We start from the raw sequence: 23,135 nt of genomic DNA, 5'->3' as shown, positions 1-23,135 counted from the left end.
CTACCGGAGAGCCGAAGATGCTGAGAATAGGTCCAGGTGCAACAATCTTTGCATTGTAGGCCTTCTGGAGAACACAGCAACATCATCCTTGGTCTCATTCTTGGAGGACTGGTTCCGCTCTTGGATGCCGGCGGACCGCCTCACCCCATGGTTCGCGATTGAGCGGGCCAACAGGGCTCTGCAGTCAAGGTGCCCGCCGGGCTCCCTGCCCAGGCCGGTGATTCGCCACCTCTTCAACTTCAAAGACAGGGATGCTGTGCTGCAGAAGGCGCGCTCCTGGGAGATCTCTTCTGTAATGGGGTTAAGGTCTTCCTTTTTCCTGACCATACCAGGGACGTACAACTGCAACATCGCTCCTTTCTTGAAGTGAAGCAGAAACTGAGAGTGATGGATATATCGTACCGTCTTCTGTTTCCAGCCAAACTCCGAGTGGTACACGGAAATAAGACTCACTTCTTGGAGCATCCAACCGTGGCGTGGACTTGGCTGATGGGAGAGGTACCTCTTGGCCCACCTAGAGAGAGACCAATGCTGACCCGGGATGGAGCCCCGCCCAACAGCCAGTAGAAGCAACCATCTGGCCTTCACCATCGGATGTGCTCGAGGAGGCGCAAAGCACGCTTGGATTCCCGCTCGGGCTTCCCCATGGAAACCTCGTCCACAGACCTATTAGGACAACGATCGCAAGCAGGTCAGGAGGGTGACCAGGGGAGCCCAGAACCGCAGAGATCAACGCAGGCCCACTTGGGGATACTGAAGGGCTCCGATCAGTCCCAAAGCCCGGCACTTTGACTCTACATGAAGGGAAGTGATACTGGGGCGGGTGCTGCATGCCTTGATGAGAACACTGCTATAAAGAGACTGCTTACCATTTAATGTGTTTCCTTTTTTAATCCGACACTATGGAGGGGTCCGCCACTGCCCAACTAGTCAGTGTTTCCAACCCACTATGTTTGGGAGTGAGATGACATATAAGGGTGACAGATGCTTCTGGGGGGAAGTATGGGGTGGGGAAGGAGTTGGGGGGTATGGGAGTTTAGACCTTGTTTTAAGGTGTTTGTTCTTGTTCACTGACATATTGGTATATGTGTTCTTACTTGCCACTGCACAGGAAGAAGGGTCTAGGAAGCTAATTGACAGAGTGCAATCACTCATTAAGATGCGGACTAGGTGGAGCGGGGGGGGAGTCCGGGCCATAACACAGCAGAGTCCAGAAGCAACTCTGCGGTAGCTAGAATTGACCACACCAATGGGCCCGACACAGGTTATCTCATGGAATGTTAACGGTCTTTTAGACAAAATTAAGTGTACCGCCGTGTTCACCTTCATACAACGATACTGACCTGATGTTCTCCTGTTGCAGGAGACGCACCTCCTGGGAGATCACTGTCCCTTTTTAGCCCGAAAGGGTTTTGACAGAGTGTATCATGCAGGGTTTGTGCGTGGATCGTGGGGGTGGCGATACTGCTGCACCATTCATTCCCCATAGTGGTAATCCAGGTATGGAGAGACCGACAGGGACGCTATGTGGCCATTGCTGGGAGGGTTGAGGGCATCACAATCAATGTGGTTATGTCTATGCCCTGCCAATGATGGTACGTGGGACTTTTAAGGATCTAACCAAATTGCTCCCGGACCTACCCCTGGGACTTACTATACTGAAGGGAGATTTTAACGCAGCCTCAGATCCTGACTTGGACGTGACTGGCCCGCCCTCGGTTTACAGACAGGCCATGGCAGCGGGGATTACGGGGTGGTTGTCTGCCGCAGGTCTCTGCGATGCATGGTGAGTATGGCATCCGCGGCTTCGGCAATTTACACATACCTCAGGGGCCCACGGCACGCAGTCCAGAATTGACTTGGTGCTTCTGCAGCTACCTCACCAATATTGAAATCTTGGCACGTGGAATTTCTGACCAGTGCCCCTTCAATTTGCTGTGGGACTTACCCAGTCTTTAATCCGCCCTATGTGGCGATTGAATGCATGGTATCTGCAGGATGGGTCCTTAGTCAAGCAGCTGAATACTTTGTTCTCAATGAAGGGTCTGTGACATCCCCTGGAACCCTGTGGGCTGCAAGCAAGGCAGTCCTGCGGGGTACGGCTAGAGGCCTTGTACGAGCTCGGGAGCGCTCTCAGGCACGCAATATTGAGCAGTTGGAGGTGCGGGCAGTGCGCTTAGAAGCTGAACAGGAGGCACTGCCCAACGAAAGGGTAGCTAGGCAACTCCTATTGATCCGCGATGAAATCCGAGATCAATCATTGGAAGCGGCAAAATACCTTTGGCAAGCTACCACTGCTAGGGTTTATGGTTGGGGGGACAAAACTGGAAAGTTGCTATACTGGCTGACATCTCAACAAGAAGTCTCTAGGATTATTCCTGAAATTTATAACGAACAAGGGGTCTGCGTCTTGGGACACCGGGACATAGCTAACGATTTTGCCCTGTATTACCAGGCGCTTTATCAGGCTCCAGCAGCGATCGTGCCCGCTGGCTTCTAGAAGATGTCCCTGGTGAAGGTGCAGCACCTGGACGAACCTCTCAGCGTGAAGGAAGTCGGGCGGCTATCTCTGTACTGGGGACGGGTAAGACTCCTGGACCCAATGGCTTTCCCTCAGAATACTATAATGCATACAGGAGGATCTTGTGCCGCACCTTTCGGAGTTATTTACGGGAGTGAACCGCCAGGGTTCCTTCCTGGTGGGACTGGACGCAACCACCATTGTGGTGTTTCCTAAAACCCAGCCTCCATCGCTGCATTGTGCTGACTACAGGCCGTTATCTCTGATTAACAGTGAGGTAAAAATCTATGCGACTATCCTCGGCACCCGTCTCGAGGGTTCTGCCGCAGCTGATTCACCCTGACCAATGCGGGTTTATGGCCACTCGCGGCACACAACACTGTATCCGTCGATTGCATATGGCTCTGACCGAACGCCACAGACTGCCCTGGGACCTCGCTCTCCTATTTATTGAATTTGAAAAGGCCTTTGACACAGTGGACTGGGGGTTTCTTCTGGTGCTTCAGCGGGCGGGTTTTGGAGCAAGGTTTTGTCGCCTGGTCTGGGCTCTGTACACCAACCCCACGGCACGCGGGAAGGTCAATGGTGCCCTGTCTTCCATCTTTGATGTCCATCGGGGCATGCAACAGGGCTGCCCTTTGTCCCCCTCTTCTATTCACTCTGGCTATTGAGCCGCTGGCACAGATGGTCAGGATAGACCAATTGTATTGTGACTGGAGATGGGGGCATTCCCGTGAGAACAGAGTAGCCCTGTATGCGGATGATGTCCTGTTGTACATGGAAGAGCCCAGTATAATGGGCCCATGAAGCCTCCACCTTCTGCGATGTTACGAAGAAGCATCAGGGCTCAGAATGAACCCAGCTAAATCAGTGTTGGTGCCCCTGGCGAGTTCACAAGACTGCTTTGATTGGCAGGATATAATACCCTTGCGCAGACTTAGTTTTAAATACCTCAGTGTCTTGGTGGCCCTTCTTCCCGAGCTTACGTGGGCCACGAACCTGGCCCCGCTCTTGGCACGCACCAGGGCTGACTCGCAGAGGTGGCATTCATTGCCGTTGAACGTGATGGGCCGTGTAGGCCTGTACAAGATGATGGTCCTACCACGACTTTTACATGTATTTCAGCGGTGCAGGGCTCTGGAGAACACTACCACTTTATTCCTCTGGAGGGAGGTGAAACATCGGGTGGCTGTGCGGCACTGCTGGAGGGGAATATACGACGGGGTTTGGGCGCGTCGGATCCCTACTTATATTACCTGGCGACCCAGCTCCTGGTGATTCATGACTGGTTTAGTGGGGGTGGGCAGACCTGGCCTATCAGATGGAATTGGTGATATTGGGTTTCCCTCGAATCCTTCATCTGCATTATGGCGCGCCTCTCCTCGAGACATGGAGTTGGTAACCAAAGTGTTCTTCCTGGCGTGGCGCGCAGCGGCACACTCAGTGGAATGCTATTGTCACCCATCTGACTCCGCTGTGGCGAGGGAGTTGGCTGAGTGAAACGACGGAACTGGATGGGTTCGCTGAGTGGGATTTGCTGGGTATTTCACTAGTGGGAGATGTATGGAAAGGTGGCGCAATTAAATCATTTCAGGAACTGCAGGCTGACTTTCAACTATCCCAGATGCAGATCTTTAAATGCTTCCAGCTCCAGCATGCTCTGGGGGCTCACATGCCCAAGGCTGGCCCTATGCCAGAATTCAATCCACTTGAGGCCAAGCTGCTCATGGATAATCTGGGAGGGAAGGGCATTTCCCAGGTTTATAAAGTGTTAGTTAACCATGCCCCGCGACTAGGAATAAGTGGGAGTCATGGGTGGGGGCGTTTGAGGAAACGGAATGGAGGGAGGCATTGATGGCGCCCCGGAGGCTGGCGGTGTTGGCGAGGCTTTGCGCGGTGCAATTTTACTCTTTACATAGGGCATATTTAAGGCCTAACAGGTTCCGCCGGGCGGGGCTTCACCCCACGGCTCAGTGTCCACAATGTGCAGGGGAACCAGCTGATTTTTTTCAAAAAGTCAGCAAACTGAACACGGTGCAGGGGCGGGTGCAGCAGATCTCCGCCAAACTAGTATTATTGGGTGTGATGGAAGAGATGGGGGGCTCACGAGCGAGCCGTGCCTTTACGAGTACGGCCCTGCTGGTTGCAAAGAGAGACATTGCTGCCGCCTGGAACCCATCTACGGGCCTGTCCCTCAGAAAATGGAGACAGGAAGTGGACTGGTGCGCAAACCAAGAAAAACTGGTGTATGAATCTAGTGGTTGCCCCCGAAACATGAGAAGATATGAGGAGGGTGGCTAGGTCTGCTGCTGTAGCCCAAATTGTGGTTGTGGCTCCCATTATTATGTTAGGAAATGGATTGAAGTCTGTCATCTGGATTGGTTTAATGTCAATGTAGTTTGGAATTGGACCTCATCGTACTTACCTGTGCAAGCTGTTTTGAGCTTTCTTTCCCCACATGTTTTCCTCTCCCCCTTTCTTTTTCAAAACAATAAAAATTTGTTTATAAAAAAAAAAAAGTTCCCTTCGTACATATAAAATATTATATGATTAACAAACTGATTGTTGTAGAAAATAGGAAGGATAGAATTAAGAGACAAAAGAGAAACAAAAAAACAATACATATGTTTTGTGCTGTTCTTTCCAAAATGAATTATCCAAAAGCGGGGGCAGAGGGAGGTATTTTTATGATGATAGTCTACTTCCCCCGTCTTCTTCCATTTACATTGTTCATAAGTCTTAATGAGATGCAAGACTTAGACGAATGTGGGTGCGGTGAATCCAGGGCTTTTTGCCATCGAAGTGTGTCTCTCTCCATTTATGAGTGAAATTTCTCACAAAAACCTTGTCTCCTATGTGCACAACTGGGAGGTCGACCTCAAAGCTGGCACACTTCTCCTTTTCCTTAGTTACTTGTTTTAGAAATTAACTTTGCAATTTTCATGAATTCAGAAAGATACACCTGCATTTCATCATTTTTAATTTCTACAGAGCTTTCACCCTATACACTACTTCTGGTGGCAGAGACTTGCGTATTCATAAATCCCCTTGTCACTATGTAATGGGGTGTCAAGTGATGATCAGAAGTAGATGTATTCCTAAGGGAAAAGAGTACCAATGGTAGACAATACAGCCATCTCTTATGCAATGTAGCACATAGCTTACTGATCTTACTCTCAGAAGCCCGTTTAGGCATTCAAGAATGCCATTACTTTGAGGGTGGACACAGAGAATAACTTTATCCCTAACTGTGTCTTAATATACATAAATATTGCGTTTACAAAATGGTTGCCATTTGTCAGATCTTATTCCCTGTGAAATTCCCCATTGTGGAACTACTTCACGAATTAGAACAGCAGCTGCTGATTTAGCATCACAATGAACGCTAGGTCCTGCTTCAATCTATTAGGAAAAAGGGCGGACCACAACTATGAGATACCTTTAGTTGCTGCACCAATCAATCACGTCCACAAAGTCCAAATGAAGAGCCTTAAAAGGACTTTGCGTTCCTAAAGGGGTGGAATTTATTACTTTCAGTGTGGGATTAGGTGAAAACTGCTGGCAGACAATGCAGTTATGAAGGTACAGAGTAAGTATGTCATGCAGATTAGGAACAAACCAGTCTTGTTGTATTTGCATAAACAAGTGATCTCTTGAAGTATGAGCTGGTAAATGCAGCTGATCAAGAACTATCATAAGTAGGGCTCCTGGTTTTATGGTACTTTTTTTTAACATCAGTCTGTATTTATCCAAATTTATCTTTTGGCCATCTTATTAGTATTTAACCATATGTATTTTGTGGTTTGCGAATAAGTGGAGTAAGAAATGGCACATTTCCCCATTTATTTATTTAATGGATAAACATGCACTCATGTCATGTTTTAGCAAATTAGGTAGCCAAATATAGCAACACAGTACGCCCTCAGGTAAATATTAGCAATTTACTACAAATATATTTTAACATATGCCTGTATTCAAAGATATATTATCTTGTTTGTTTAAGTCCCCATGTTGTCTATCTGCTCACCCGTTGTCTTAGAATTCACAGCAGACAGCATGGAAAGTTACTCATTAGAAGCACAATTTTCAGTGTTTTTCCGCTTTTAAAAATAAATATAGACAGGAAACACATTGTTTTCTGTCTGAATGTATCTGTAAAAATCAGTAAAAACTGAGAACTGGGAGCCTTAATCATAAGTAGGGCCTGTGGCATCACAGTTTTACCTGTACATTGTTGTGTATATATATATTAGGCCATTCCTTGACTGGGCACATCCTCCATCCTCCTGTAACTGTTTTTCATATTGAGGAGCAGCTTCCTGCAATTCACACAGATGTAAATGGGCTGTCTCAGCAAAATGTGGTGTATCATTGTCTGTGATTGAATTAGATTCAGACTCAGGCAGTGAGGCAGTCTGAGCTGCCAAGACAGGAATATGTTGTGATGACACAAAATTCAGTCTAGGAGTTTTCTGTGCAGAACAGGGCTTCCATTTGACTTAAAACCTTTCCTGTTCCATCTCATGGTGCTCGAATGTACAGTAGTTTTCACTTAAGCTGAATAAATTGTAATAAACTCTGTTCCTTGCTTAAGAGTTGCTATTAATTCCATTAATTCTGCTGCTTGCGCAGAATAATGTCCTGTTAATGGCAGCTGCTCCACTATATGGAGTGTATCAGAAGAGTCATGCTGTTGTGCCCTGACTGCTGCTGCACCTGTGTATCTAATTCCTGTAGCTTGGACAATAGTAGAAGAACCATCAACAAAATAGACAATGCTATCCATTATAGGTTACTGTGTTGCTTGACCAGACCGATTAGGAATATAAATTGCACAATCATGCACATCATCCTCAGAATATAATACTGGATGGGCAAAGAATGTAGCGGGGTTCACTGTGTGACACTGCACAATCTTCAGAGATGGTAGTGACAATATCACCTCTTATCCTGTCAGAGGAGTCTTAGCTTTCTGAATGATAGCAAATACTGTATGTTCTGCATAGAGCATCAAAGGTGCCCCCATAACAATGGGGGTGCTCTTCTGCACTGCAAAAGCTGGTGTAGCGAGAGCCTGTTCGCATGGATAATGTCCTTTCGTCACTGGATCTGACAGTCCACTGAAATATGCAATGGGCTTATGCCCCAAAGGATATTTCTGTGTAAGGATGGCTGTACTCACCTGACCATTGGAATGGCAAAGTAAATAAAATTTCTTGGTGTAATCGGGAGTCCCCAGGACCTGAGCATTTGTTATTTCAGTCTTTAATTTCTTAAAAGTCCCCCTTATCTCTGATGTCTATTTTATCTTGTCATTTCTGTCTTTGGCCTGTGTGATAGAAACTAATAAAGGCACAATCAAAGTACCATACTCAAAAGCACATTGTCTCACATAGTTACAGAGACCAAGAAACTTCTGCATTCCTTTAAAAGTTTCTGGTTTGGTCATCTGATGAATGGATGCTGCTCTTTCAGGGGTTACTCGTCGACCAGAAGCTGACAACAGTTGTCTTAAATAATGAACTTCCTCTTGACAATACTGTACTTTTTCTTTCTCTACTTTGTATCCTCTTTGTGCAAGAGTAACTAAGAGAGATACACTACACTGCTTCTTGGTAGGACTACAAATAAGTATGTCATCGACATATTGCAAAAAGGTGCTGTTGCACTAAAAATATGACAAGTAATTTCTCACCACTTGTTTAAAAATACTCGGGGCTCATAATACCCTTGGGGTAAACAAGAATACAGATGATGAGTGCTGCGATAAGAGAACGCTGTCAAATAATGATTGTCTGGATGAAGAGGAATGTTGAAGAAAGCATTCTTCAGATCAGTAACTGAAAAATACTTAACATCATGAGGAATTTTGGTCAGAAGAATAGATTGATCAGAAACAGTTGGCCATTCGGGTACCACTACATCGTTCAGGGGGCGTAAGTCTTAAACCATGCACCATTCCCCTTAAACTTCTTAATTGGGTAAATCGGGGTGTTGCAAGGAGACACTCCAAAGTAACTTACTCCTTGCCCTAACAAGGCCTGTATAATATGTGCGATGCCCTTATCAGCTTCCTTAAAAAGAGGATACTGTCTCACTCTGGGTAAGATAGCACCTTCCTTTAATGTAATTTGGAATTATGCAGCAGTACGAATAAGGCCTACCTCATGAGGACCCTAGTCCATAAAATGTCTGGTACTTGTGACAGATCGGCTTCCTTAACAAAATCAAAAGCTCTTCCTGGTGCCGGTGTCCTCACTCCAAACACTGTCCTCAATGGTATGTCACATTGAAAAACCACAGCTGTTTTCTTAGAATTGTCATCACAAAACAGTTGGTCATCCACTATGTCCCTAACCATTTTTCCTGGTTCTATAAAAATAACCCATGCCCATAAGACATGATTATAGTCGCTGGCTATCAGAGTGCCCTAGATTGGTGTTATTTCTAAGGCCTCTATTTGCACTATTAGTTCAGCATCAGGCATCCAAGTGTCTTGCCCTTGCCGCCAAAAAAGCAATTCTTCAGGTAACTGAACCTCCTTTCCTAATAACTCTGATGTCTCTGCTATGATTGTATCTACTGCTGTTGTAAATTCCTCCACATCTTCAGGTCGTGCTCTGATTTAATCTCCAGTGGAGGAAGCTGTTGTTACTGCCATCACCTTGGAAGGTGAAACTCCAGGGGTTGAAGAAATCATGGTACCATCAGATTCAAAATGAATAGTCATATTTAATTCACCCATAAGATCTCTAATCAGTTAGCTGGGGCAGCTGGAGAAAATAAAAAACAGCCATCAGTGTACCTTCCTCCTTCTTCCATCCCCACCAGTTTAGTGAAAGGAGCCCTCTTTACTTCCCCAGAGACTCACTGTCCGTTGATCTGTTGGAAATTGTTAGGCTCTGCTATTTAATGCAAGATCTAGTTACCGTCACAGTGTGTTCCTCATCTGGCCTGTGCGTCACTGACAATACTTGTCACATAGAAATTCTCTGTGGGCACCTTCATTGTGCATATCCTCCCACAGAATTCATCTGAAAAGGATTCCCTCCTCTCACAACTACACCTCCCTCTCGACTTTGAGGTGGAATCACCATTGGGGGAGTGTTTGATCATTTTGCTGAGGCGGCACATGTTGTGCTTGTGGGATTACTGGTGGCTGCATCTTTTGTGATGGTGCCTGAGATACATAAATGATTTGCGGATTATGTTGTGACTGTACCGCAGTATTCCCAGGCTGATTATAACATCCTACCCTTCCATTTTGCTCATCCCATCTCTTAGTTCTACAATCTCCAATAAAATGTCCATACTTCTGACAATGACATACCTGATCCAGTCTTCAAGGATCCATCCTACCTCTTTCTATTCCTCCTCGTCCTCTTCTGCTACTTCCCTGCATCCTTACTTTGTCCTGTTGCTGTGGACCGATCCTACAGATATTGCAGACATCTGAGTGGCAGCTGCTGCTACAGTTCCTTCTGCTGCTCCTTTCTATGCCAACTTCTGCTGTACTAATTTGGCTGCTGCTTTGTATACCACTTCCTGTTTGTTCCTCTGTTTTTCCTGTTTCTTTTCTTTTATATGCTCTTGCACTTCTGTCCAGGGCTTGGCTTTTAACTCTACTATATTATCTAGGCTATCCTGTACATCAGAGGGTAACCCTTTTTTCACTGCTTTATGAAATAATGCAGCATTTCCTCCTGTTACCCCCTAACCCTGACCTACTTCTTAGATCCATTTCTCTTTCATCCTAATGCGGAACTTAACTGCATCCTCATCTGGCTGCATTGACTGTTTCATAAGAGTTCCAATGTCCGGCCTGTCAGGATACATCTTCCTCAACTGATCCCAAATCACTGTTGTTACTAAATTAAATAGAGACCTATCATATCTAGTTTCAGTGTGGGTAACAGTTCTCACTCCAGCCTTTTGAAAAACAATGTCTGTTTCATCTCCTATAAGAGAAATAAGCAGCCTTTCTCTGTCCCCTACTGCTAAGTAAAGGCCTGCAGTTTGTTTTTTAAAAGCTCTAATCTACTTCCTTGCTCCCTCTGTAAGCAGCAGCAGCAGCAGCATTTTTCTGGGATTTTCCTTGTCCATTTGTGGCCATGGAACATAATGAGGTGCCCTAGGTCCCTTATGTATCAGGGGCATCTGAAGTAAGGAGGTGGTAGAGCGCTGAGGATTATGCTGTGTAGCATATTTCTGTTATTCATGCAAGTACTTCCACATGTCATGGACTCATCTGTGATGCTGGTCATTAAGTCCAATCCACTAAATTCTCTACATATGGCACAACACTGTGCTAGCTAGTCTCTCCTTTTGCACTAAGGGTGAGATCTGCACTGTGCAAGGCTGATTGAATACTCATCTGCTGCACTGATCTGTCATGTATTGTCAGACCTCTCATAGCTTCACAAGATCCCATCCCATGGTCTGGTTGGCCATGCATTCTCTGAAATTGCAGTCTCTGTCGCACGAGCTTTCCTATCTCCGGAAAACTTCTCCTGTTCACATAGTCCCTCCACCTAACATCATCTGCATTTCTTCGCTGTGAGGTAGACATTTGTTCCCTAACTATCTTTCCTGTTGTGTCTCTCTGCTGCAACAAATGCGATGTTGCTGATGAAGCACCTGCCTGGTCACTATCCCATGAACTTTGTTCTTCACTCCTGTCCTCCTCGGGAGAGGCTGGGTCTAAACGTAGGGTGAACTCTGCTTCTAATTGTCCTGAAAACTGAGATTCATTTAGCTTTGCTTGCTGCCTAGGTGTGTTCACATATTTCAGCTTTGGCATTTGTGAAGCAACAGAGGTAGCTTTTGGGGATTGTAAAGGGGTCTCAATTTCGGGGTTCTTGTAGCTGCACCAGTGGGTATATACTGGGTACCTTGGTAGGGGTACTCATAGAATCGTATGGGGGTGGAAAAACAGATGAGGTATTAGGGGTATTATTTTTTAAGGGGTCCTGAGATTTTTCACAAAATACTTGCCACAGGGTTAGAATAGTTTCTCTTGTTTGTAATTTGGTTCCCTCACAGTTACTCCTAACGTATGTAACAATATGCGCAATTATTTTATAATTGAATGTCCCTCCCTTTGGTCAGGGATACGTATGTTTTTCAGTGGCTTTAGACCAATCTAAACAATATTGTTGTTATTTTCTCTGATTGTGGAAAAAAACTTATGCATGTGTGCTAATGGAGTCTCCATACTTACTCGTCTTCCCAATATGTCTACATTTAACGTTCAAGAATTGCTCCTCTTTTAAAACTTAGACAAATATTTTTAAAGATAGGAAAAATGTGCAATTTTGTGTCTTTGTCAATTGTACAATACACATTAAAAGAACACTATACAACATTACACATCAACATCACGCAGTAGCCACTTCATTTATACACACACACACACACACACACACACACACTCACCATCAGCATAAAAACAATATGAACACATCAACTGTTTCCTAAGTATGAATCACCATTTTTTCTAAATCGAAATGGTAAATACAACCGGAAACCGCTAGTCACTTCGCTATGCGTCTAGAGAGTATAACCTTGTCAAACTATGCACCCCTCAGACCATAGAGTGACTTCTGGATATTAGTTCCAGGGTAGTAATTTGTGTGTCCAGATTGCACTTAGAGGTACATTTTAACAACAGCCTTCTTGCTGTCCCTCTATGTCGACTTATTAGACATACATTGGCAACCCCCAACTTCGAATTACATAAATTGACTCCCCTAACTAGTTGTTAGGAATAACAAGTTACCAGTTATGCAGCACCCAATTATTCAACAATATTCTATTCTAAAATGCTAAATGCAACTGGTCACCCCTGGTCACTTTTCTCCGCGCTCAGAATAGATAACCCTTTCGAACTGTGCGTCTCTCACACCCTGGTATGACTTCCAAACATTAGGTCCAGGACAGTACTTTGAGTGTTAAAGTCTTATCGGGAGGTAAAGTTTAGCAACATCAGCTTTCCCTCTCTGTCAACAAGAAACATCGTCTCCCTCCGAATTGAAAATTCCCACATTGACCACTTCTCACTCGTTGCTAGGAACAAGTGAACCACTTATGTAGCATCTTTCCTGATATTGTGCAACATGTACACAATCTTTCATGTGATATCCTTATGTCTCTTATAACCTTATATGTCTGCATCTGTGTTTACCACTGCCAAGGAAAATAAATCATATAGTAAATAAGGAGCATGAAATGTTGTCTGCATTTTCCCTCACCTTTAAAAGACGGCAATCCCTGGACTCTTTCCTTGCCACTATGCACACACAGAACTTCTGTAACCACGGCACCTGTTTACCCAGTCAAAGATGTGCAATAATCTATGCAGCGGGGTAGTTGTCCTCTGGTGTCAGCAGTTAGATGAAAACAAGAATGAGACCTCCTGGTTGGCTCGCCAATTGTTGCTGGGTAAATAAAAACTTAAACATGGAAAAAAGACAAACTCTTCTTTGGCAATGAAAAGACAGTCCTTTATTGTTTCGGAAGGGAGCTCAACCTTCCTCATTCAGGCAGTCAGTGGGTCTCAAGTTGCTGTGGCACATGCAGCCTCTTATATACAAAATCAATTTAATGCTTTTTTTACAAGGCAGTAGATAATAATTGACTGGCCGGTCATAGATGGAAACAGGAATACACCTCGTAACCCCTTAACTCTAAACTAATCTTCTGCACATTCTTTACTTGTGGCTTTAACAATGTTCCTCAAATTGAAAATTTTTCACTCTTGGATACATACATTTCTACAGCAAATGCAATTTCAATACCATGTGTACCTTATCATTGTAACCCAAAGACCTCCGTGTTGTCTGAGCTAATTAGATTTCCTGCACTCATTGTCTCATCGGGTTTGCAGTCTATTGGGAAACACAAAGTACATGCCAGTGAGCCTGCTTGCCTAAAGTCATAAATACCTAAATGTTTGCTAAACACGATTTAGCTTTTAACTGTAATCTTTTCAGGTTCCTTATTTCAGTATCCTCATGTGAACTTTTCACCTTATTCCGGTCAGCATTGGATTTGGGGCTGCAGTGTTCTTTTATTTCATACATCTGCGTAGCGCTTTCTGCGACTGTCTATTGTTGCATTATATTTTCATGTGCATTTTCTAAATTTCCTGTAACAGTGACATATTAAAAACAACAAATCATTATTTAGAAAGGCTATTACATTTTTATTTGCTTTATGCAAGAAGGATATACATGTTAACATTGAAAAGGAGAGTGACAATGAAAATATTGGCACTTCCAAAGACCATGGATGATATTTGGAAGTACACCATTGTTCCAGCAGCTATAGGTGTCGTGGTTTCCAGAAGCACAGTAGTTACAAACATAAAAAACTGGCGCACACACATACATCGAGTATTAATGATTCTTGTGTTGAAGTAGTTTATCAAATCTTGTCAGTTTGTATTTTAGTACTTGTGGTTCTTTATTTCTATTAAGCTAAGCAAGACAAGGCTTACAATCCAAATAAAAAACAGGATTGGATGCCCACAACTGGCACAGAGCAAGTTAAGATGTCTGTATTACATATGTTGGAAAAATAATTAGGGTCTCCTTTTACTTCAATTTTGTTTTTTCACGTTTCCAAATAAATAGGCAGCTACGACATAAATGAGAAAGTTAGCATGAACCTGATGCTGGACAGTTTCAGTCATAGCTTGATTTGTCCACTTGTGCCTTGCCATGGGTTAGTTAATTCAGTCATTTCCTATTCCACTGCATTCTGGCTGTTGTATTTTTTATATTGTATTACACCACATTGTCATACACAGAACTTTATATTCCTGAAAGCAGAGATATAAGAGAAAAGAATGTTGCATATATATATACACACAGAAATCTTGGTAGCCATGCATTAATTACCTGTTGTCTTAGAGTTGCACATATATGTTTTTGTTACATGTAAATGTTCTTGTGTTTTGGGTTTAGTTTTCACAGGGAGTGGGTGGTCTGTTCACTTTGAAGATAAAATACCATTGCAATGATGCAGTTGGTGGCTCACCCCCACCTCCTCGCTTACACAGTGCTTTACAGTAGACCTTCTGACTCATGTGTTAGGCTTCAATTTCACTTTTTTTCCGTTGAATGTCAAGGATATTGCAGTTCAAAGCCAACTGTGCTGATGTCTGTAGGCAGCCATCAGTGCTTTCACCAGTCTAGAAATTAGGTTTGCTTCATCAGCAGAAAGTGTTTTGGAGAGAGAAGCCTGCATGACCTTGGTGCCCATGAATTGCACGTTTGGGCAACAAGCAACTATACAGAACCAAACAAGTGATGCAGAAGTTTGAGAGTTTGGAGTGGTCTTCAAGCTGCCGGTAGCTTAATTTCAGCTAAAAACAGACCTGCTAACAAAAGGTTCTACTACCACAGTGCACCTTAAGGCACCATCAAGTATAGGGAAGGCAGTTTTGTTTACCCAGTCCAGCATCCCTTAAAGTAATTTGATGTAATTTTATATAATATTTCGTCATTTTTGCTACATAATAAATATAAACATCTCACTTTTGGTGGGTATTTTTTTTTAAATACATCTTTAATATATTTAAATTTGTTACATTCTAATTCAAAATTAAGAAATAGTGGTGTATTATTTTTGTCCTAATTTTTAAACACATATATAAAAATATTTTGCATTAATATTTAACTTAAAACTATTTTAACTATTTGTTTTAAAGTTTATTCAACTTTTTAAAATTTCCCAATACCTTACCATAATGACATCTCCACAGGAGATCACCACCCCGGTGGCAGAGACCTCTGCCTACCTCTGAAAAGTTACTATAGGCCTCTCAAAATCCTAAATTTTTTACTAGATCTTCAGGTAGAGAAACTTGAATAATCTATTCGCCCTAACTGTAATGTACTTGAACCGTAAACGGAACTCAAATTGTGTGATCTTAGGCAACTATATATTTTTTAAGAGTCACCTTTTCTTTCATTTCCTTCCCACATAGGAGTGCACCTTCAAATATGTGAGCTCAGCATTTCTATTTCTACTATACAAAAAACTCTTTTGTTTAATTAAACAGTCTAAACGTGTATAATAAGAAGGTAGCCCACATATAGGGTACACAAGATCCCTGACTTGCCTCTTAGTTTACTAATAACATTACCATTAGGGCAGGAGTGTTTCTCCGTTTAGATTCAAACACTCACTTTTAATAAATATATTACTAAAGCATGATGTGGTAGGGCACTGTCATTTACAGGCAGTACATTTCCTACAAATGTCCAACAACCTTCCCACTAACTTTCAGCTCTTCTGATAAAAATATATAGGGCCTGATTACAACTTTGGCGGAGGGGGTTAAGCCGTCCCAAATATGACGGATATCCCGCCCGCCGTATTATGAGTCCATTATATCCTATGGAACTCCTAATACAGTGGGCAGGATATCCGTCACATTTGGGACGGATTAATCCCCCTCTCCCTCGCCAAAGTTGGAATCAGGCCCATAGTGTTTAACAATAATCTCTGAAAATTGGGTTTCAGAAAGCATATGCATCATTTGCACATCACCAAGTAAAGTGTTCTAATTTGGCTTCATCCTATTAAAATATTTTTTTCATCACACAGAAGTACAGTAGAAATGAGCTTTTACAACTACTGAAATATATTTTGAAATGTTTGTACAGTTCACACCCTGCAGCTTTTCATTTCACACTCTTTGTAAAGCAGGTCAGACAGTTCAACTCACAAGACCTTGAAACTCTGCAGTCAGAAGGAAATGTAATTGTAAGAAGACAAACCGACATTTGACCTCTGTCTCTGAACACAGACCAAATGTGACAAGATAAGAACAAGATTTAAAGGTGTCTGTATTGCTCCTTCACTTTCTGACTGAACAGAACTCCGGTTCTTTGTTAACTCGCCAGAAGGGGTGAGTAGGTCCTAAAAATAGCTGAACCTGATAAAATATGACTCGTCATAGCAAGTGGGCATGTAGAGTTTTTGGGGCCTGTACTAATAGTAACTTTATATTCTTAACTTTGGCCCCAGCCCCTGGTTTCAGTGGGTGGGGACATATACATCTAAACTTTGCATTCAATTTACACTTGGAAATGGAGAACAGCTAAAAGTAGTAAATTTACTACAAAGTGTAAAAGTAGATTTACATGTATAGATTTACTTACATGTAAATTTACCTTTGTGAATAGGCCTTTTTATCTCTTGGCTTTCGTTGATTACTCGTATTGCTTTTGCAGATCTCCAGAATTCTTGAACAATGATCACAAATAATCTTGAGGGTTATTTGTGACAAACATTCTAAATGAGAGCTGTAACTAAAAGTGCATTCTGTCAGCTCTATCAGTTGAGAAGAACCTTCCTTTAAGTAGACATCATCTTGCACTTAGTTTTCACACTGATCAGTTCCACACTAAATATGTTATCACTCTATGGGTTGGTGTGAGAGCTAACACAGCCGTCTGTCAATGTCAGTCCTCTCCTGAGTCTAATCTCCCTTAGGGAAAGCCTAAAATTCCTCTTTACCCTCACTATTCTCCCTCACTGCTTATCATAGACGTCTGGTTTACAGCATTCATCATGTTGTGAATTAGCCATGCAAATATATGGGAATAAATGTGCAGTGCCATAAAATACAAAGGTCTTAACTTAATGTTTGCCAATTCACTCAGTTCTTATGTATCACACTTCTACATTATTACTGTCAGTAGGTGATAACATAAATGTTCTGATCATTGCAAAAAGAAATACCCCTAGTGAGAAAGCCTTTTACTTGTAAGACTGGTGTTATTTCAGTTCCTGTGCACAATGTAACTCCTAAAATTGGCTTTACAATAGTTGTAGCTTTAAATGATGACTACCCATTAGGGTTTGTGCTTTGTGGCTGTTATTATAGCTGGATCTTTGTAAGAATAGTTAATAAGATCTATACCATGTATGTTTTCTGGCATTTAAGGTTTTCAGAGGGATGCCATTTAATTAAATGATGAATTTCAAATGGACTTTCAAGTATCTAATTAGGAGGACTTGATATAATAATAATACAACGTTTATGGCTTTATCATAAGGAAATTTTGTGTTGAAAATCTGGGCTGCTATATACATGGTGGTTTGCACTTAAGTCTCCTACTAAAAGGTTATCCATCTGCTCCGTTGTATTACTTCAGCACATTTGTCAAGAGTACTGCCAAAGCATCACTCCTGGAGAACTGCTTGATTGACATATATGTTGTTAAATGTGAACATCAGTTCACACCTTAACAGGTTCCCTAAATATTATTGGCTAATTGTTGATTAACGAGTAGTGGAACAAAACTCCCAGAAATTGTTTTGACCTCACTGCACAATCTGCTATCACTTTTTAGATTCTCACTGCTTGCCATGTTTTGCCAAGCATCAAACACCCCCCTGCCAGCATTTTTTTTTATAGCGATTGAATATCATCCCTTGGCAGGTGCTTTCAATATATCCTTAATACCAATCTCTAAAGTGGCATTGTATAAGACTTTGGTTCTGCAGCCTTTTAAAAGGCCTCATAAAGCAACTGATTTGTCTGACTATAAACTAATTACATACTAACCCTTCCATGCCAATTGGTTGCTAAGAAGTAGCTACAGTCATTTATTGATTAGTTAAGCCTGGTAGGAAGACCCTGTGAGTTATTATTTTTATCCCAGCTGTCTCGAAGCAAGAGCTGGGCAAAAGAAACACTATTGCTGCTGTCCTATCTGACTTATCTGCAGCTTTTATATGGTTGACAATGCCATTCTGATTGCAGTGGCAGCTGGTGATCCCGGAAAGAGTTGAAGACACTTGCAACAGGTTCACCTCATTGTTTTCAAAATTTGCCTTGGTTGCCCTCACACACAAATGTAGCCATACACTCACTGTTTCTAACTGAAAAGCACCCTTGCACCCACTCTCACTTTCACAATCACTTACCCTCGTTCACAACTACTGGTGGACAGGGGATCAGATGTTATACTTTAATAGTGAAGCAGATGCAGTTTCACCAAACCAACAGCTGCACTTGCTGCATAATTAATAGAGGCACCTTCGACTCACTCCCAACCCCTCTAGCAGTATCCCCTCATTCAATTACTGCTGTACTGCTGTACTGCTGTACTCACTCCCTCACCCTCATCCCTTCCCATGCCAGACATCCTTCTACAGAGGGATGTGTTTTTAAACAACACTCTGTAGGTGGATGTCACTCAGCCCAACCGTCTCCTCATGTCATAAGGAGCCTGGGGAGAGGCCGAGAGAGCTGACCGTCTCATTGCTGAGTTCAAGTAAACACGAAAGTCACGTTTGCATGAAAACTGCTAAATTAAATTATTATAAGTGTAATAATTAGGGGCAAGCGCAAAGTGATTCGTCCCTCTTCTAATCTCTCTTACGGGGATTTTAACCACTCCCATGCTAAGTCAGTCACTTTCATTGGCTCGTGGGCTTGCCTTTTAAGATCCACTTGTTTTCATTTGTGAAAGGCATGCATACGTCATGCTTTTTCTGGTGTTTAGCCCTCCTCTAGAGCACTGGTAAACTACTGAAAACATATGAGGCTCCCTGTTTTTCCGTATGGTTTCTGGACTACTTTTTCTCTTAATTTTGTGTTTTACACAGCGTGATTGCGCTCGTTTTTTTTTTTTTTTTCATTTAATGTGGCAGGAAAAGTCTGGTTAGGAGTTTACATTGCTAATAGATCTAACTCCACATAATGCGAGAGACGTTCATTGCAAATGCTTGTTTTATTTAGCAGTGGCTCCATGGCAAATGATAGGTAGCAGGACAACACCCTGAAGCCCCTGAAGAGGAACCACCTCTATGTTATTGGAAGAAGTGGGGATCAGAGGCAACGTTTTGTGATAGTGCAGATCATTTCAATTAGTTTTTTTCAAGAGTGGTAACAACCTCTCACTCACTCTTCATTTACATCAGATTTTTATTCCATTGGCTTATGGAGTACCTAAAGGCTTGGTTTTGTCAACCCTGTTTTTTAATGTCTGTGTTGTCTTTGACCCCGTTTATTGAGTGAAAAAGAACCCACAAAGTAATGAAAAGTGACAAGAAGTGTATGGTAGTGGAAGAAAAAGGCATGAAATGGAATGTAGACTAGACAGGTTTGATACATGGCAACCCCGGCATATGTCAGCACTGGTGTCAGACTCTTCTTAAAATTCTTTAGCTGCCAGTGCTTATTTTATTTATTTATTAAAACGTAAGCATTGGTTTTATGGATTGATATTGTACAGTTGCATACAATAAATTATTTATTTCGATCAGCAATGCTTATAAGTCTAAGCATTCTACAAATATATGGATGATTACAAACAAGTTGAAACTCAGTCCATCAACCAAGGACTTCGTGTTTGGCCACAAAAACTGTCCTTTTCCAGGCTGCTCTTCTCACCACCTGACCATGGTTAATGACCCTCTGCCTTTATACAAGATCGGTCAGCACTCATGCCTAAAAGCCCAGGAAACAGCTGTCATAAAACCACATTCTTCACTTGTCAATGTGCAGTCTGCTTCCATACCTTTTATATTCTGACTCTGTTAGCACTGTTGTGGCTCTTGACGTTTCACATGTAGACTATGCACAGTCTGTCTCTGCTATCAGATATCCAGTGATTGCAGAAGGTTTTGGAAAGTCTCCTGTTGAGCCTTAAGACCAGAGCGGATGACCTGCACAACATAACGCTGCAATTAATCCCTTTTATGCTGTAGCTGACTTCAAGATCCTTTGCTTTGTCCATCAGGTATTTTGTAATTGAAGAGGTGATGTATGGGGTGCTTGCATATATTTCTGCTACTGGCAGTTGCTTGAGGGAGCATTACAGCTCATCTTTGTTTTGCCCACCATGCCACTTTAGACAGGAACCAGCCTTTTGGAAATCTAACCTGGCCAGGTCCTCTCTTGATGAGAACACAGGCTTTGTTGGGGCTTATCAGTGAGATGAAGAATGCGTCTTGTTGCTTAGTATGCGTGGCACTCACATCTGTGCATGCCTCTTGCACTTAGAGCATCACTCTAAATCAAAAAGGTGATTTGTGGAATGCTTCAGAATTTCCCTCCCACTGCAATAATGCAGTTGTGTTAATTTAATACATTTTTTGAGACCTTTCCAGACAGGGAATTATTTAGTTGCATTTGCAAATCTGTGAAGTGTATCATATCTTCTTTCTAGACACTGGTATCCCTTCCTAACCCTGACTGTTTCAAAGCTTGCCATGATTCTCTCAGCTTTTAACTTATGCTTTGATTTCCATTGAACGTAATATAGACAATTTCACTTTAGTTGTGCTTCAATGATCCTTTGTTAGATGGTTGACATAGTTAATAACTTTGGCTTTATATGTGTTTAATTAAATGACTTGGATTCAGAGTTTTATTAGATAATGAGGTTGATGTCAAGAGATGTCAGATCATGATATAATATTGAAATGTCTTTGTGTTTTTAATAAGGACATATTGGAAGTTCATCACTGTCTGTATTTTATGTCATTCAGGTAAAAGCAAAGAAGCAGAAATCAAGAGGATCAATAAGGAACTGGCCAACATTCGATCTAAATTTAAGGGTAAATATCTAACTTGTGCAACATATCCTGTTTTCTCTACATCTCACTACATTTACAGATTTCTTTTTTCTTAGTGCTACCAGTATGCAGTCGAAATTCAAGGCTTTTCCTCAATTTAGACGTGTTTGCTGGAATATCTCCCTCTCCTGTTTGTACAAATCAAATCCTGACTCTATGCATCTTGATTCCAGGATCACCCGCGCTGTGTGTACTCCTCCATCAGGAATGTGATCATATTGCATTGTACAGAAGCCTCTCATTTCAGTTTATGAATTGTTTTCTGTGACCTGCATTGTTACATCTTGTATCTAGCTATTATACTGCATATACTGCAGCTTGTTGTATTTAAGATAACATGCCTGCTTTTTACCTCTTGTAATTGAGTTTGTTAGAATGTTTACCTTTCTTCTACCATGTGATACTGGTGATCCATCAGTGGTTTGATTCTTTGTTGCTTAGCTTTTTCTCATGTGTAATCTGAAGCAATTTATTCCAGGTACCTTCCTATCATCTTGTATGGAAGTGCATACCTTGCTTAGTTTCTCTTTGCAAGTGACTCAATACAAATTACATCTGAATACAGAATACTTAACATCCCAATTTTCATTTAAAAACCCAACCAATGTGCAACTTTGCAACATATGCATATCTTTTTATACTTTTTGCAAGAATTATTTGAACTTCACATCCCCCTAGTGAGAAGCGAAAAAAAAGACTAGCGCCAGAATGATTCAGATCTTCTGTAATTTGATTCAACATTGTTCATAACCAACCAGCAGTAGGAGACTCATTCAGTGACAGTTCCAATTTGGATAATCTGTCTGCATTTCTTTAGACATTCTAGTAAGTGGATTTCAAAATCAGCACCTAGTTAAGATCATCAAACACATTTCCAGGCACTGGCAAGTCTTTAACTTTCAACTCTTGTGGGAGATGACCAAGAGGAGATAAACCCGCCTGGAATATAGGCTCTGGTTTTTCGATACCTCCTGGTAGCATTATTGTATGATGAGGCTGCTCTAAAGTGACACTTCAGACTTTTTTGTAGTGATCTTAGGCCTCTAGGAACTTGATATACTTTTTTTTACTGTAGAAAGCATCTAAAAGTAAAGTGCAGAGTAGTGATCTGACATGAGGAAATCCATGCTTCTCTGCAACCCAACCCATCTACTGAAGACAAAGTAAAAGACTGGCTTTGGGATCCATGTTCAAAAAACATTGTGAAATTGAAGCCTTTTTTTGGTAGTACGATCTCTGGAAAGCACAATATGGTTCTAGAGCTGCTTAAAAACAGACCCACACACAGGAGGTTAGCAAAAGAGCTGAGACTTTTTCTAAAGAGGAAGTTGCCATAGATTTGTCGAATAGGATTTTGAAGGACAGTTTATACTTTTGAGCCAGAGAGCCCAAAAGCGCTTCCTCAATGCAGACTTGGCTAAAGCTTGGCTTTTTAGGCATGAAGCAAGAGACGGATCTTAAGAGACTCCACAGGATATAGGAAGTGTAAGATCACACTGTCAGAAGGCTATACTATCTGAATCTCCCATCAAGGGATACTGCAGCCTTTCCAACCTTGTGGAACAGCTTTCACTGATATCTGCCTCATTCCCATTATGTTTTGGAAAGTTCATAGCTATCCATTTCTTCAAAGTCTACTACTTTAGAAATTTTCAAATCTCCAGGAGCATTTCTGTATCATCATGTGAGAGTTCCTTGAAATCAAATGTCTACATGAAACCCCCACAGTGGCTGAACATAAGAGCTAAATAGACTAGGGGAGAGTGCCCATTCCTGTGGAATACCACAATTCGAGTGCATCTCAATAGATTAAAAAAGAGGAAGAGCCACCACCTATGATTTTCTTTTAAGAAAATAACTAAACCATTCTGTGAACAAGCTGGTGAATCAAGACCCAGCTAGGCAGTGGGAGAAAAGTCCCTTTTTTGCATGCCCACCTATATGTTTGCTGTTTCTTAGGCTCTGCATGCTGGTACACTACTGTTCACTGCCTAATGTATGTACTCTGACC

At 42.1% G+C, this 23,135-nt stretch overlaps 1 protein-coding gene across 2 annotated transcripts in view; it reads left to right on the top strand.

Annotated features, from left to right (window-relative positions):
- Positions 1–23,135, top strand: part of AP2A1 (adaptor related protein complex 2 subunit alpha 1) — a 194,314-nt gene that overhangs the window by 14,625 nt on the left and 156,554 nt on the right. For both annotated transcript variants that reach the window (XM_069200922.1, XM_069200923.1), the window contains exon 2: positions 21,038–21,106. In XM_069200922.1, the coding sequence (XP_069057023.1) occupies positions 21,038–21,106 (69 nt within the window). The remainder of the gene's footprint in view (positions 1–21,037; positions 21,107–23,135) is intronic.

The sequence above is a fragment of the Pleurodeles waltl genome, chromosome 7, assembly GCF_031143425.1.
Source record: "Pleurodeles waltl isolate 20211129_DDA chromosome 7, aPleWal1.hap1.20221129, whole genome shotgun sequence".
Classification (NCBI taxonomy): domain Eukaryota; kingdom Metazoa; phylum Chordata; class Amphibia; order Caudata; family Salamandridae; genus Pleurodeles; species Pleurodeles waltl.
The sequence above is the reverse complement of the archived record's forward strand: the minus strand, read 5'-3'. Positions and strand labels throughout refer to the sequence as shown.